The 15,243-nt window shown below is 34.2% G+C and overlaps 1 protein-coding gene across 2 annotated transcripts in view; it reads left to right on the top strand.

Annotated features, from left to right (window-relative positions):
- Positions 1-4,261, top strand: part of CDK13 (cyclin dependent kinase 13) — a 115,183-nt gene extending 110,922 nt beyond the window's left edge. Inside the window, exons 13-14 of one of the 2 annotated variants that reach the window (XM_058570643.1) lie at positions 2,041-2,313; positions 2,850-4,261. In XM_058570643.1, the coding sequence (XP_058426626.1) occupies positions 2,041-2,313; positions 2,850-3,700 (1,124 nt within the window). In that variant the 3' untranslated portion in view covers positions 3,701-4,261. Of the gene's footprint in view, positions 1-1,860; positions 2,314-2,849 lie in introns of both variants that reach the window. The other variant, XM_058570633.1, reaches the window with a different exon arrangement.
- Positions 4,262-15,243: the final 10,982 nt, after the last annotated feature.

Here is a 15,243-nt window from a genome sequence, read left to right as displayed (position 1 = left end):
CCTTGTCATATTCCTTAACAAGACTATCACGTCTTTATTTCTACTCCTCTTCATGGAACTGACATCCTTGTTCCACCAGCAAACCTAGTGGAATAGAGGGTAGCTATTTCACTCTGTTTTAGCTGGTAAAAAATGAATTGCCCTTTCTGAGCTCATTTTGTTATTATTTCTTAGCTCTAACCTATTTAACAACCCTATTGATGGTTGAGAGCTTCCTTTTATTTTTTGTTTTCCTTTTTTTTTTGTAACTGTTACTATTAAGAAGTGAGAATTTTGGTTTTTTGAAATAGGAATGAATCCTCTTTGCTCTGATTTCTTCATCATCAGTGTCTTGAAATAAGAAAATGCCCCTCCTGGAGAGGAGACACCATAGTTAAAGAATAACTTCTCTGAGCTCACTCAGAGACTGCCTCTGCTAATAGAGAAATGAAAGGGAAAATGAGAAAAACTGACTCTTGGGGTGTAGTAAACAAGCTTGGATCCTTATTAATGTCTGCAGGTTACAAGAAGAACTTGCAAAAGTTTGTTTTGAATTAATCTAAAAATAATATTAGGAAATAATAAAAAGTATCTCAAGGGGCCGGCCCGGTGGCGCAAGCAGTTGAGTGCGCGCGCTCCGCTGCGGCGGCCCGGGGTTCGCTGGTTCGGATCCCGGGCGCGCACCGAAGTACTGCTTGGTAAGCCATGCTGTGGCGGCGTCCCATATAAAGTGGAGGAAGATGGGCACCGATGTTAGCCCAGGGCCGTCTTCCTCAGCAAAAAAAAAAAGAGGAGGATTGGCGGATGTTAGCTCAGGGCTGACCTCCTCACAAAAAAAAAAAAAAAAAAAAAGTATCTCAAAATATATAAGGAGAAAAGATAAAAAGATAGCATTAATCATCAGCATTTCATCTTCTTGGGGTTTCTCTTCTATTAGTCTGTCATATGCGGTTATGAAAATTGCTTTTCAGTGTCTATACTATCTCTTAACATATATAGTATTGTATGCATTTAAGCCTTGTTGTTATATATGACTCAGATAAGCTTGCACAAGAGCCTGTGTAATCTGTCACAAGTCTAAACTGAAAATTGGAAAAAGAAAAACAACTGACTCTCTTGTACTGGTGATGAGTTAATACCATCTTATATGCACATTGTAAGCATGCTTCTGTAGGAGTTCCTAACTTACCCAAAGTGACTTAACTTAAAAAAAAGTAACTAAAATACATTTTATCAAAGAGTCTACAACATCCTAGTTTGAATTTACTGCAAAGGTAAAGTTAGGTTCTTAGATAATAAGCATTATTTGAGATAAGCAATACAGTGAGTAGTTAAGAGCTGAGACTCTGGAATCAGAATACCTGGGTTCAAATCTCATCTCTGCCACTTACAGAGTTTGTGACCTTGAGCAAGTTATTTAGTCTCCCTGGATGTCAGTTTCTTCTTCAGTAAAAAAAAAATGGGGCTAATAATAGAGCTATGCCTTATAAGGTTGTTGTGAGGAATAAAGGAAATAAAATATTTAGAAAGTACCTGACACTAGCTGTCATCATCATCTATTTCCCATTCATAGGTGATATTTCCTGATTATATCTATAGTATGGGGTTCTAGTGGTAGTCTTGATTTTCCTTTTAAAGTATTTACCCCTAAAAATAATTTATTCAAAATGGACTGCAAGTCTTTTTCTTTTTTGTTTAAATTTATGTGCAGTTACGTCTTATATGTACATGAAATTGAACTAGACTGAGATTCCCTTTTCACAGTATTTCTTAAACACTGTGCCACAAATGTGCATTTTAATAGGGTAATACAGAGCCATTTTAGGGGGCAGAGGAGAGCTCTGAATTATGAATTCTGATTAATACAGATTTTGTCTTTAGTAACAACAGGCCCTGGACAACAATTAAACCACAGTGAATTGGCAATTCTACTAAACCTACTACAATCTAAAACAAGTGTTAATATGGCTGATTTTGTCCAAGTGTCGAACATTAAGGTAAACTCTGAGACTCAGCAGCAGCTAAATAAAATAAACCTTCCTGCTGGAATTTTGGTAACAGGTGAAAAACAGACAGATCCATCAACACCACAACAGGAGTCTTCGAAACCATTGGGAGGAATTCAGCCTTCTTCTCAGAGCATCCAGCCTAAAGTGGAGACTGATGCTACCCAGGCGGCTGTGCAGAGTGCATTTGCAGTTCTGTTGACTCAGTTAATAAAGGCTCAGCAGTCAAAGCAGAAAGACGTGCTACTAGAAGAGAGGGAGAATGGATCGGGACACGAAGCATCATTACAACTCAGGCCACCTCCAGAACCTAGCACTCCGGTATCGGGTGAGTGTGCAGATAGCAGACCACTAACACGGCTGTGTTCACACTGTTTTCTTGCTATCCATGATTATCTATAATGTGTACTGTTCAGTGGCGTTGCTAGGTGTCCTGAAAATTTTCAGGTCACTAGTTATAGGTTGGTTTCTTTGTTTATCCATGTGTGATATAACTCATTATGAATGCCATAGATTTTTTCAGGTAAACGTATCGCTAAGAAGTAATGTTTTACTCCAACTAAAACAGGATGATTGACCAAAGCAGAAACTTTATGTATATAGTAGCTTTTGTTCTTCAAGCAATAAATAGGTATATGTGACATACCTTTGAAAAGTCAAATACAATAAAGTTTTTCAGTCATCATAGACTTAAATGGTAGCAGGTAATATTAGTACTTATATACCTCTTCCCTTTTTTTTTTTTTGGCCAGAGATGGAACTTCTAATGATCTTTAGGACCACCCATAGGAAACATCAACTATTTTGAACATTTAGTTTTCCATGGTAACTTTTGACTCTCTTTTTTTGCTTCGTTTCACTTAGGGCAAGATGACCTCATTCAGCACCAAGATATGAGGATATTGGAGCTCACACCAGAACCAGACCGGCCTCGTATTCTGCCTCCTGATCAACGACCTCCTGAACCACCTGAACCACCACCAGTCACCGAAGAAGATCTGGATTATCGGACAGAAAACCAGCATGTACCCACCACTAGTTCTTCGTTAACTGACCCTCATGCCGGAGTGAAAGCAGCGCTGTTACAGCTTCTTGCTCAGCATCAGCCCCAGGAGGATCCCAAAAGAGAAGGCGGTATTGATTACCAAGTAGGAGACACTTATGTACCCACTTCAGACTACAAGGACAATTTTGGATCTTCTTCTTTCTCTTCTGGTCCTTATGTTAGCAATGATGGTCTAGGAGGTAGCTCCGCTCCACCATTGGAACGACGTAGCTTCATTGGAAACTCAGATATTCAGTCTTTGGATAACTACAGTACTACTTCATCTCATTCTGGTGGTCCACCTCAGCCTTCTGCCTTTTCCGAGTCATTTCCTAGTTCAGTAGCTGGATATGGAGACATTTACCTCAATACTGGTCCCATGTTGTTTAGTGGAGACAAGGACCATAGATTTGAATATAGCCATGGCCCCATTGCAGTCCTGGCAAACAGCAGTGACCCTTCCACAGGGCCAGAGAGTACTCATCCTTTGCCAGCAAAGATGCACAACTATAACTATGGTGGTAACTTACAGGAAAACCCGGGTGGCCCCGGCCTCATGCATGGACAAACCTGGACTTCTCCTGCCCAAGGACCTGGATATTCACAAGGATACAGGGGACACATTAGCACATCAACTGGCAGAGGTCGAGGCAGAGGGTTACCATACTGAGTATCTGTTTTTCCTCAGGCACATCATTTTTATCTGGAAAGACTTTTCTAGCTGCAATTTAAGGCAGCAGTCCAAGAGACTTGAATAATATTAATTCAACAACAGCTTTATTTTTATGTGGAAAAGGGTCTTGCATACAATAGTGTAAAAAAAAGACAAAAAAACCTTTGCTTAAATTCATGCTGTTCTAAAAACTAGATCTATTAATTGTACATCTTCACAAATTCTAGTTAACAATTTTATTTTGTATTCTTGCAGTTTTAAGTGGATGCTAATCTTAGGGACATAAAAGTCTTTTATGGCCCTCTGCAGATCTTCTGAACTATGCACATTTGTGCTTTTTTTGTAAGTTTGGACCAACTTTTATGTAACAAACAACCAACTCCTCCCCACTCCAGTTTTACAACAATCAGAAAGGGCACTGATTTATTTGGTATTTTTCTTTTTACAAAGCTACCTTTAGTCAAAGGTCACTGTCAGTCTTTGCACCTGCTTTCAGTGTTATTGTGAAAGGTGTACTTTGTGCTCATTTCAGAAAATAAAACACAACCTTTCTCTTGATGCAACAGTTTTATAAAAAAAAAATGGTCAACGTTATTTTTGTTTTATTTTGCAGATTATCATAGCCTAGCAAAATGCATTCAAATGAAATAGTGGGTTTTATATGAAAAATATGGGTGGGCTGGGGAGGGGTAAGTAAGTGCCTTAACAGGTAAGCTTAAGGTCTGAAAAAGTAGTTAACCTTTACACCCATTTGTCTTCTAAAGGGAATCAATGCATTGTATTGAAGAGGCAGGGAGCTCTCACATGTTTAGGGGCTGCCTGTTCAGTTCCTATTAGATCCATTCCCTCTGCCATCACACTTTCTCCTTTTCTGCCTGTCTTTGGGCTCTGTTACCTTCCACTACCACCGTCTCTTGATAGAGGAGAACAAAGAAAGGGAGTAGAACTCCAATCAGTACCTTTTGTTACTTCCGAGAAGTTCTAAAAAGTTTTGTCATTTAAATGGTTGAAAGTAAGAGCTAAATGAGAATTTTAGAGTACCATTTTCTTTCAGGCTGCCATATTGTCCCTGTTTCCTTTTGCCATGCATAATTGGAGGGCAGTAGCATAGAAGTAAGGCATAATAACAGAATTTACATAAATCTAGTGAAGTTCATGGGGAGAGAGGTGGCAAACACCATATTTCAAGTTATACAGTTGCCATTTTAAGAAAAAATTAACTGTTCACTTTACTTGTCAACCAGAAACATTGCCTAGATTGAATTTATTGAAGCAAAAAGAAAAAGTAGTGAGAAGAAACCCTCTTTTCCTTCCCTCACCTTCTGTGACATTTGTTATGACTTCTGCCAGACTTAGAGCAACTTTAGTTCATTGTAACATTTTTTCTTTTATTAGAAGCAACGAAGGATGGGCTAGCCCTTATTTAAACTGTCATGGTGTCAAGTCTAACTGTTCATGAGCGCACACACACAATTACAATAATTCTAGAAAGGAACCAAAGGTAAATAACCAGTGTTTCCATTATCACTAACTGCAAAAATAGACTCTGGAAATGAGAGTTGTGCCAATTAACCATTTGTTTTAATTGTTCTCCTGGTAACTTATTTTTTGATTGGAATCTCAAAATTGGAACAACTATTATAGAGTGGAAATTGCTCCAGTTCTAAAGTCAGTCTTTTAACCTTGTGCCCTCTTATCTGACTTGTGAACCTTCATTTCAAAACAGTATATGGGAAACATTCTACTTTGGAGACAGTAAGGGTATTTTAAAGTGGATAATTTACCATTTTACTGCTATAAAATGAGTTGATGTCAGTTGACTGTTTTATTTTTTGATGGAATTTTTTTCTTGTTGGGGAGAAATGAATGGAAGAAAAAATTATTTTGCTTTTATTTGAATGTTGAGTACTAACAACTTATAATAAAAACTACATTGCAGGAAGTGAAGAAATATTTTGAAATTTAGCAAAATAGCTACAGTATTCAAGTATCTGAAATTTTAATATGGTGAGTCTTAGAGCTATAAGTGACAGTATCTAAGTTATTCTTAATAGTCACACTTGATAATTCTGCTGACTATAGCAGCTAACCTAAAATTGAAGATATTTATGTGACATGAATAGCCTGTGTTTTAAAAATTAAATATTTTATATAAAATTGAACTGTGTTTGGATAGTTTTTCTAATTAAACACTTCAGTTATATATTTATGTTGGGAGAGTGGCTGGGAGGACAGGGAAATTGTTGCTTGAAATTGAAAATTTGAACTACAGCTTCTAATATTACCCTAAGACAGCTTTGATGTGAGACACCAGTATTTTATGTACCACTTAGCAAAAATGTTGCCAGTTAAACCACAACACAATGCTAAGATGCATCCATTGTAAGATAATTCCAAAATTTAGAGATATTATTATATGAAAGAATTTGTCTTAAAATTGATGAATATGGTAGTAAAAATCTTAATGCATCCTTCCCTACCATTTAATACTTTAGTGAATTTGGATTAATAAAATGAGAAACCACTAATTCTGTACGTTATAATAACTGCAGTAATCACTGAGTATTCTTAAGTGCAATCTAAGGAACATAAAATATTGCTAAAGTTTTTGAGGAATAAACAGGTAAGTCAGATTGCAAATAAGAAGATGAAAATAGAAAAGATTGACCTACCAAAAGAAGAAAATATTTATTATCTCCCTTGTGAAATTCCCTTTTGTATTTTCTGACACAGCAAGTTTTTCTGCATGCAACTTAGTGTATTTCCCAAGTCTTCAATCCGTTATTTGCTGGAGAGTTGCAATCACCCATGAAATTTTAAAAGACTCACTTAAGGGGTTTATTGATTAAAATAGTTTGTGAAATGTGAATTAAGACAATGCTTTAGCTGGGATTCAGAGCTTCATTCTGTCAGTCAGTATATATTCAGTGCCTCGCAAGTGCCAGGTACTATTCTAGTACTTGAGACACATCAATAACATGAAAGGCATTAAATCATACTTGTAGTGGGCTGACAGTGAGCAAGAAAATTTAAAAAGTGTCTGGAAGAGCTAGTGGTGTTGGCTACTCTCAGCTGTATCCAAATTACATTTAAGTGAATGTGAGAAATGAAAAATGTGAGTGTCTAAAATTTTACTGTCAAATTTGAATAGAGAAAGTTCTGGAAAGAACTAGAACAACTGGAAACTGGATGAAAACAAATTTTAAGTTGCATGTCGCCGGTTTGCAGTAGGCTGATTTCTAGGAAATACAAAGATTTCTTGAGAAAAATGGAAGGTAAATGGGTTAAATGTTTCTAATACAAAGATTTCTTGAGAAAAATGGAAGGTAAATGGGTTAAATGCTTCTAAACTAACACTGGTACTTCTGAGGTCAAGTTTTGCTATATTTGCTGTGATCTTAACCCAATTTTAGGTGATTTTTCACTTTTTTTAAAAGTGAAGTTGAAATAAAAGTTTTGAATAAGAACTACTGATTTCCTGGGATGCTGGTTTTGGTATTTTTAAAGTCTGAACAGGATGTTCCAATAATCTAAAATCATCTAGTCCATCGCCTCACTTTAACAGCTAAGAAAAATGAGACTTTAGAGATGGATTGCCAGTGCTTGTTTCTCTAAGCCATATCTAAATTCTGAAGTAAATACGTAACTTTTTATAAGAAAATTGACTGTTAAAATACTTATCAGTGTGATAGTAAAATAAAATAACTTTAGAACACTGAACAACTAGTTTAACACAGATGGCTTAAAAAAGTCAGTGATTCAGAAAAAATAGGGAAATAAACTAAAAATTTTAGAAAACGTATTTAATTAGGAGCCTTTAGAGACTGTTTGTTTCATATATGGATAGTCTTTAAAAAGGAGTTTCCTCGTTTTTTTAAGGACAATAGTGTAAATATCTAACAATTAGGTAATAAGACTGAATCTTTCATTAAAATATTTTCTGTTTGTAGGAGGAAGATTGATAGCAGGCCTGCAAACATTGCTTTTAAATTCTTTCAAGGTTTTATAATGTCAAGTGGTTTTATAAGGGGAGCAATGGTCTGTCATTTACCAAAGGCCTCTCTAGATAATCCCGTAAACTGTTTTTAGTTTAATTAGAAATAAAAGCTATTAATAACTAATAAGCTATCAAGAGATCCAATTGAAGATGGGGAAAACAAAATTTTTATCATAATGGAAAGAACTTGCCCTTTGAATTATGAAGACTAACAAATTTTGTGGATCTTACTCCTTTTACCATATCAAATGTCCCATTAAAAAAGAATTTTCTAGTTCTAATTGCATTCAAAATAAGTCTCTGTAGTGAATCGCCCTTTAAATTTTTTTCACAAGTTAATTCGTTGTAAAGGTGTTGTACTTTTTTGCAAGAACTTTTAGTAAAGTCTTGTAACTGTTGAATGTGTTTAATATAAGCCATTTGTTTAACAACAACAACAAAAGGCTGTATTTGATAGTCTGTAAATAAACTGTCATAAGAATTCCAGGCCATTTTTAGCCTTGTTTTCTTCTTTCTTATATCCAGAACAGACTCTTAGAGATAAAGACGACCTCTTGTTATCCACTGTGCCATGTTTTACTGACAAAGCTTAACACCTGGAACCCTTATTTTTTCCTTTTTATATTTGTACATATTTGAAAATGTAGGAACACATCCAGAGGTAACCACCATTAATACTTTGCCTTTGATGATGTATATGAATGCATATCTAATTTTTTTCTTAAAATAATGGGATTATACTGCCCATAGCTTTTGAATTCGATTTTTTTATGTAATAATATATTATGAACATCCTTCTGTCAGTAATTAAATTCTACCTTTTTTTAATTGTTGTAAATAGTTCCTTGATAGAAGAACCATAATTTAACAATTCCTTATTACTAGACACAAAATATTTCTAACTTTTCTATTATAAATAACGAGATGGAAAACTACATAAATATATGTATACATACAGACAGACATACACAATTTCTTTGGAATTGCTGGTCTAAAGAGTGCACTTCTGGGGCCGGCCCCCCCATGGCGTAGCGGTTAAGTGTGCGCACTCTGCTGCTGGCAGCCCGGGTCTGGATCCTGGGCGCACACCGATGCACCACTTGTCAGGCCATGCTGTGGCAGTGTCTCATATAAAGTGGAGGAAAATGGGCACAAATATTAGCCCATGGCCAGTCTTCCTCAGCAAAAAGAGGAGGATTGGCATGGATGTTAGCTCAGGGCTGATCTTCCTCACACACACACAAAAAAGTGCACTTCTAAGCTTTTGCTATAACCAAATTGCCCTCAGGAAAGTTTTGCAAGTTGTACATTCCTATTGCTTTCTCTTTTCATTTAACTATGTTGGGTATTTACAATTTTTAAATCTTTGCCAGTTTGACAGGTGATAAATCATCTTGTTTTAATTCATATTTCTTTGACTACTAGTGAAATTCAGTATTATCTCATGTTAGCCTGGTGTCTTGTTATTGACTATTCGTATGATGAATTATTAGGTATTTATCTCTGTTGCTTTGAAGAGCTCTTTATATAAGGAAAGATAGCACTTGTAAACTATAATCTTAAAAGTACTGTATGTTGTGTACTGACGTAGAAAAATTTAATAATTGTGTGTAGTCAAGTCTCTTCATCTTTTCCTTATGGTTTCTCCTTAGAAAAGCTTTCTCTACTCCAAGATTATTTTAATTCTCACATAAATTTTATTTTACTTCTCTGGCTTTTCTTTTCATTCTAAACCATTCTAGAATTTATTTTGTTAGATATTGTGAGGTAAAAATCCAACTTTACTCCTTTTCTGAATGTCTATACTCATTATGCCAACAGCATTTGTTAAACAGTCCATCCTATCCCTAGTTTTAAAATACCAACTACGTCTTATTTGGATCTGTTTCTGGGCTTTGAGTTATGTTCCACCCCTGATCTTTCTCTTCTGGTTACAAGTACTACACTTGTATTATATCTTTATAAACTAGGCATCTCTCATTGTAGTCTTTTTTTAATCACTGTATTTTCAATTCCTAGAACAATGTGTAGCACGTAGCAGACAATGATATTTGTTGTAGGATAGAACTTAATTTAATTGTCCCTTTTTCCAAGTTTTCTATTCCTGCCTGTTTATTTTTCCATGTGACTTTCAGAATCATTTTGATCACTTCCCCCAAGTATCCTGTTAGGATTTTAACTGGAAACATGCTAAGGGTTTAAATTCACTTAGGGGAGCCGGCCCGGTGGCTTAGCAGTTGGGTGCGCGCGCTCCGCTACTGGCGGCCCGGGTTCAGATCCCAGGCGCACACTGACGCACGGCTTCTCTGGCCATGCTGAGGCGGCATCGCACATACAGCAACTAGAAGGTTGTGCAACTATGACATAGAGCTATCTACTGAGGCTTTGGGGGCAAAAAAAAAAAAGGAGGAGGATTGGCAATAGATCTTAGCTCAGAACCGGTCTTCCTCAGCAAAAAGAGGAGGATTGGCATGGATGTTAGCTCAGGGCTGATCTTCCTCACAAAAAATTTTAAAAAATTCACTTAGGGGGTCTTTCCATTGAGAGCATAGTAGAATTTTTTTTTTTTTTGCATGTCCTCAGTAAAAGTTCCAAAATTTTTTTACTATAATTCTGATATGTTGGTTTTTAGAAATGAACTCTTGTTGCTTTTAGAAATGGACTCTTCATATTAATATAAGTATTGTAATATTTTAAACTAGTCATTATAGGAAAGCTGTCATTTTTTTTTTAACTGGCCACATTACTTGTCTATTGTCATTTCTAATAGTTTTCAGTTGATTGAATAAGATAATGGGCATTCTTGTTTCTGATTTTATGGATCTCTAATTTTTAATTTCACTCAAGTAGAATTTAAAGTATAGATTAGAAATAGAATATTATGTTAAGAAGAATTTTTATTCATCAAGCCGTTAGGATCACGTGTTAAATTTTCTTTCAAATGCTTTTCCAGTATCTACCAATATGTTTATATGGATTTTCTCCTTTGATCTATTGATGATGGACACTAATTGTATTACTAGAATCTAATATTGAGCCATTCATTATAAAAGCTGCTGTATTCTATTGACTAACCTTTTATTTAGGATTTTGTGTTTGTTCATAAGAGATAAGTCTGATTTTGATAGCTTTGCAGAATAAACTGGAAAACTATCTCATGTTTTATTTGATTTAGAATAGTTTATATGCCCTGAGAATTACCTGTTTATTGAAGTTGATGCTGTTTTATATATATCCAGATAAACCTGACTCTTTTCTTGAAGTGAATTCTTCCACAAGTTTCCTATTTCCTCATGTGTTCTTGCTCTGTCAGGATTCTGTTTCTTGAAGAAATCTTGGTGATTTTCCTTTTTCTCAAAATTCATCATATAGTCTACCTTATATTTAAAATGTTCATATAGTTACACTTAATTATCTCGGTGTTTTCAGTACATATATCATCTATTATTACATATCCTTTTTGTGTCTTTTCTTTTTTCCTTGATTAGAGAAGCTTGCATTTGCCCCATTCTACCTCCATCCTCTCTCACCACCAGAGAATAGTAATCTTTCTTTTCTAATTTATTTTGGCATTTTGACTTTGATTACTTTCTTCTACTTCCCTTATTTATTCCTATTTCTTGAGTTGAATAATTGATCCATTTATTTTTCTTTCTTCCAATTCTAAAAGAAACCACTTGAATGTTAAGAATTTTCCTCTGATTATTTCTTTGATTCCAACCCATATTTTAAGAATGTTGTATTTTCATGATGGCTGCAAATTTGATTGCTTGTTTGATTAGAGATTATTTAGGATAGCGTGTTTCAATTTCCAAGTGATTGGATATATTTTATTTTTTAGTTTAGTTTTTTTGTTAATAACTTATAGTTTCTATTGCATAGAGTCAGTGTATGTAGTCTGCTTTTGGAAATTTATTAAGGATTTCTTTTTAGCCTGCTAAGCAAACAAATTTTGTAAATATTTCCTGGTTGCTAGGATGGGTATGTCCTTTGGTACAATTTGTCATATAACCATTAAATCAATATTATTAAACACTGGTGAGATTCTCTACATCTTTACTTATCTCTCAAGTAGTGAGAAATGTAAGATAAATTCTTATACTGCTATTAAATATTTTTCCTTATGTGTCCACTCTTTTTTGCTTTATGTATTCAGTGCTATATTCAGCACACACAGGTTCATAACTACTTAATCTTTGTCCCATTTATTCAAGTTTTTTTTAACATTTTGAATTCTGCTAGGTCAAATTTTAATATTACCACAATTATTTGGTACTCTGTCAGTTTATTTTAGACTCTCTGCTTGCCCTCGCCCCACCCCCTTTTTTCTTTAATGCTGCCTTGCTGGCTTTGCTTTTAATCTTTTACTAAACTGATTTTCTTTTTCTCTTTTAAAAAAATTTGTATTTTGGGACCTTTTGTTGATTTGTAATGTATACAGACTGTTTTCTATTTGGCTTTAAATATTTCAAAGACATATTAAGCCTATTTCTTGAATAATAACTTCAGGAATAAAAGAGTTGCTATAGACTGTCTTGTATATAAAATAAAATTTGCACACGTTCCCTTTATTCTAACTCTCTACTTCTTCCCCCCTCCCTACCTCCCCCCTCTAAAATTCAGGATTTTAGACCCATTAAAAAAAAAAAATAATGGTTCAGTTCTGTTATATAACTATTATAATCATTTTCAAAACTTAATGCCACAAATATACTTGGAGTAATGTTAGACGCCTTCATTTTAAGATGAAGAATGGACATGGATGCTCAGTATTAGTTTAATATTTGATATTCAGCATTTTGTGGCAGGTCTTTGTTAGGCAGTTAAGAAAGAGGTGAAGAGGGAGGGAGAAAAGAAGAGAAATAGAAAAAATAGAAGGTTTGGAAAGGAAGAAAAAAATTTTAATGTCAGATTATATATGACTGTCTACATAGAATACACAAAAGAATCTAAAAAAACTTATTAGCATTAATAGATTTGAGCAAGTTGCTAGAAACTTTTATATAGAAGAACAAAGGGCCAAAAATAGCTAAGATAATTTTGAAAAAAAAAATGTGGACTTGCTCTACCAGATATTAAGATTTCTGGGACAATTGGTTATGCACAGGTAAAAAAGTCAAGAAGAGGCAAATGTTGAAAATACACATTTTCATGGGTCTGAATGACAAAAATTAAAAATACTGTGGAAGGGAAAATGTACTTTGACCTATCAATTCCATTTCTGGGAGTCTGTTATTCAGAAATAATGCATGTAGATTATACATCAGTATTTATAGAATAAGTGTAAATATCTTAAATATCTGTAGGAGAATACTTAAATACTATTATGGATAGAAGTATAGTATGACTCCATTTGATTAAAGAAGTGCATAGAAAAAGAATTTGAAAACTCCAACTTGTTGTGGGTTATCATAGAGCATAGTGGTTTTAAAAAGCAGGCTTATAAGCCAGGACCAAATCCTGGCTTTACTATTATTAATCTTTATAACCTTAGACGAGTTATTGAAACCGATTCTCAGTTTTTATGTTTGTGAAATGGATGCAATACCTAAAGTTTTAAGGATAAGTAACTTAATAGTGCCTGGTAGTATAATAAGTGCTTCATGAATATTTGCTCTTGTTATTGAGAGAGAGATTGGGTGGCAGTAGTGAAGGGGAAATTTTGCTTCTTCGTTGATGCTTTTTAAAAATTTTTAATTAAAAATATATTTTTGTAATAAATTTTAGGTTGGAAGGTATTGGTTTCAGTCAACAAATGACAATATTCACCCTTGAGACTTTCCACAGAATATAAAAATTTGAACTTTCTTCTGTCTAGTTCCATCTTAAACATCTGAAAGAAGTGATTAATGGAGAATGGTCTAAAGTATATGTAATCCATCAATTCTTTTTCTTCTAAACACTAGAGTTTATTATCTTCAATTCAGAGAAATGATTTATTTCTTTGTCTCCATCGAAAGAGATAAGAATAAGCTAATTCTACATTTGCTATAAGGAAATGGTATAAGTCTTCTAGAATTGGAATCATTCGCTTTGAAAATTTAAGACTCTATCAAGTGCTCAGATTGGCTCTCTCAGGGCATACTTGAACACAAAAGTTTCAGCCTTGGGTGGGCAACAGAATCACATGTTAAGCTTTATTTTTAATTTCATTTTTAAAATTTTACGTAAGTATAACATGTATACGTTAAAGTAATATTAACTGCACTTAATGAATTTTTATATATGTTTACACCCACGTAACCACTACCCAGATCAAGATAGAGCACATTTCTATCACTCCGTAAGATGATGCACTTTCCCAATCAGTAGCCCTAGAAGGAACTAATATTCTAACTTCTAACACCTTTAATTAGTTTTGCCCTTTCTTAAGCTTCATATTAAGGGAACTAGATAGTATATACTCTTATTGACAATTTTGTTTCAATAAATTCGATGTTAGATGAAATAGACAACTTATGACTGACAGAAGAAATCTAGTCTTATATCTATGAAAGGAATTAAATCTATAATTAAATTTTTTTTCCACAAAAAACAAAACAACTTCAGGCTCAGAATATTTCACTAATGAAATCTTCCAAACACTTATGGAAAAAGTAATAATTTTACACAAACTCTTAGATTAGAGAAAGAAGGAATATGTTCCAACTCATTGTATGAGTTCAGCATTACCCTGATATCAAAACCTGACATGGACTTTACAAAAAAATTACAAGCCAATATCTCTTATTAATATTCTTAACACATTAGAAAATTCAGAGATTTAAAAAAAAAAAAAAAAGATGATATATCATGACAAAGTGGGTTTTACTCCAGGAATGCAAGGTTGGGCTAACATTTAGAAATCAATGTAATTTACCACGTTCACCTAATAGAGGAGAAAAATCATAACATCATCTCAATAAATGCAGAAAGTATAAGATGAAATATCCATTTATGATCAAAGTTCTCAGCGGACTAGAAATAGAAAAGAACTTCCTTAATTTGATTAAGGTATCTATATAAAACCTACAGCTAACATACCTAGTGGGGAAAGATTGAACACTTTCTCCTTGAGGTCCAGACAAGACATGGGGGTTTACTATCATTGCTTCTTGTCAATATTTTACTAAATAGGTAAAGATTGGAAAGGAAGAAATAAATCTGTCTTTATTCGCAGATGACATGATTGTGTACCTAAGAAATACAAAAGGATCTACAAACAATAAGTTAATTTAGCAGGGAAACTGAACAAAAGATCACGTTACAAAAATCAATTGTATTTATATATACCAGCACAGTTGGAAAATGAAATGCACTAAATGTCATTTACATTATCCTTAAAAAATCAAATACTTAGGGATAAATCCTACAAAAGATGTACTTCTATAATAAAAACTACAAAACATTGCTGAGAGAAGTTAAAGAAGACCTGAAATGAGAGAGAGAGAGAGAGAGAGAGAGCTAGCTCATGGATAAATATACTAAGGTTATAGATTGGAAGCCTCGTTATTATGAAAAGTCTACTCATGTTGGGCTACCTATAGATTCAACACAATCTCAA

Source organism: Diceros bicornis, chromosome 3, assembly GCF_020826845.1.
Source record: "Diceros bicornis minor isolate mBicDic1 chromosome 3, mDicBic1.mat.cur, whole genome shotgun sequence".
In the NCBI taxonomy this organism is placed as follows: Eukaryota; Metazoa; Chordata; class Mammalia; order Perissodactyla; family Rhinocerotidae; genus Diceros; species Diceros bicornis.
This window is presented reverse-complemented; position numbering and strand designations above follow the sequence as displayed.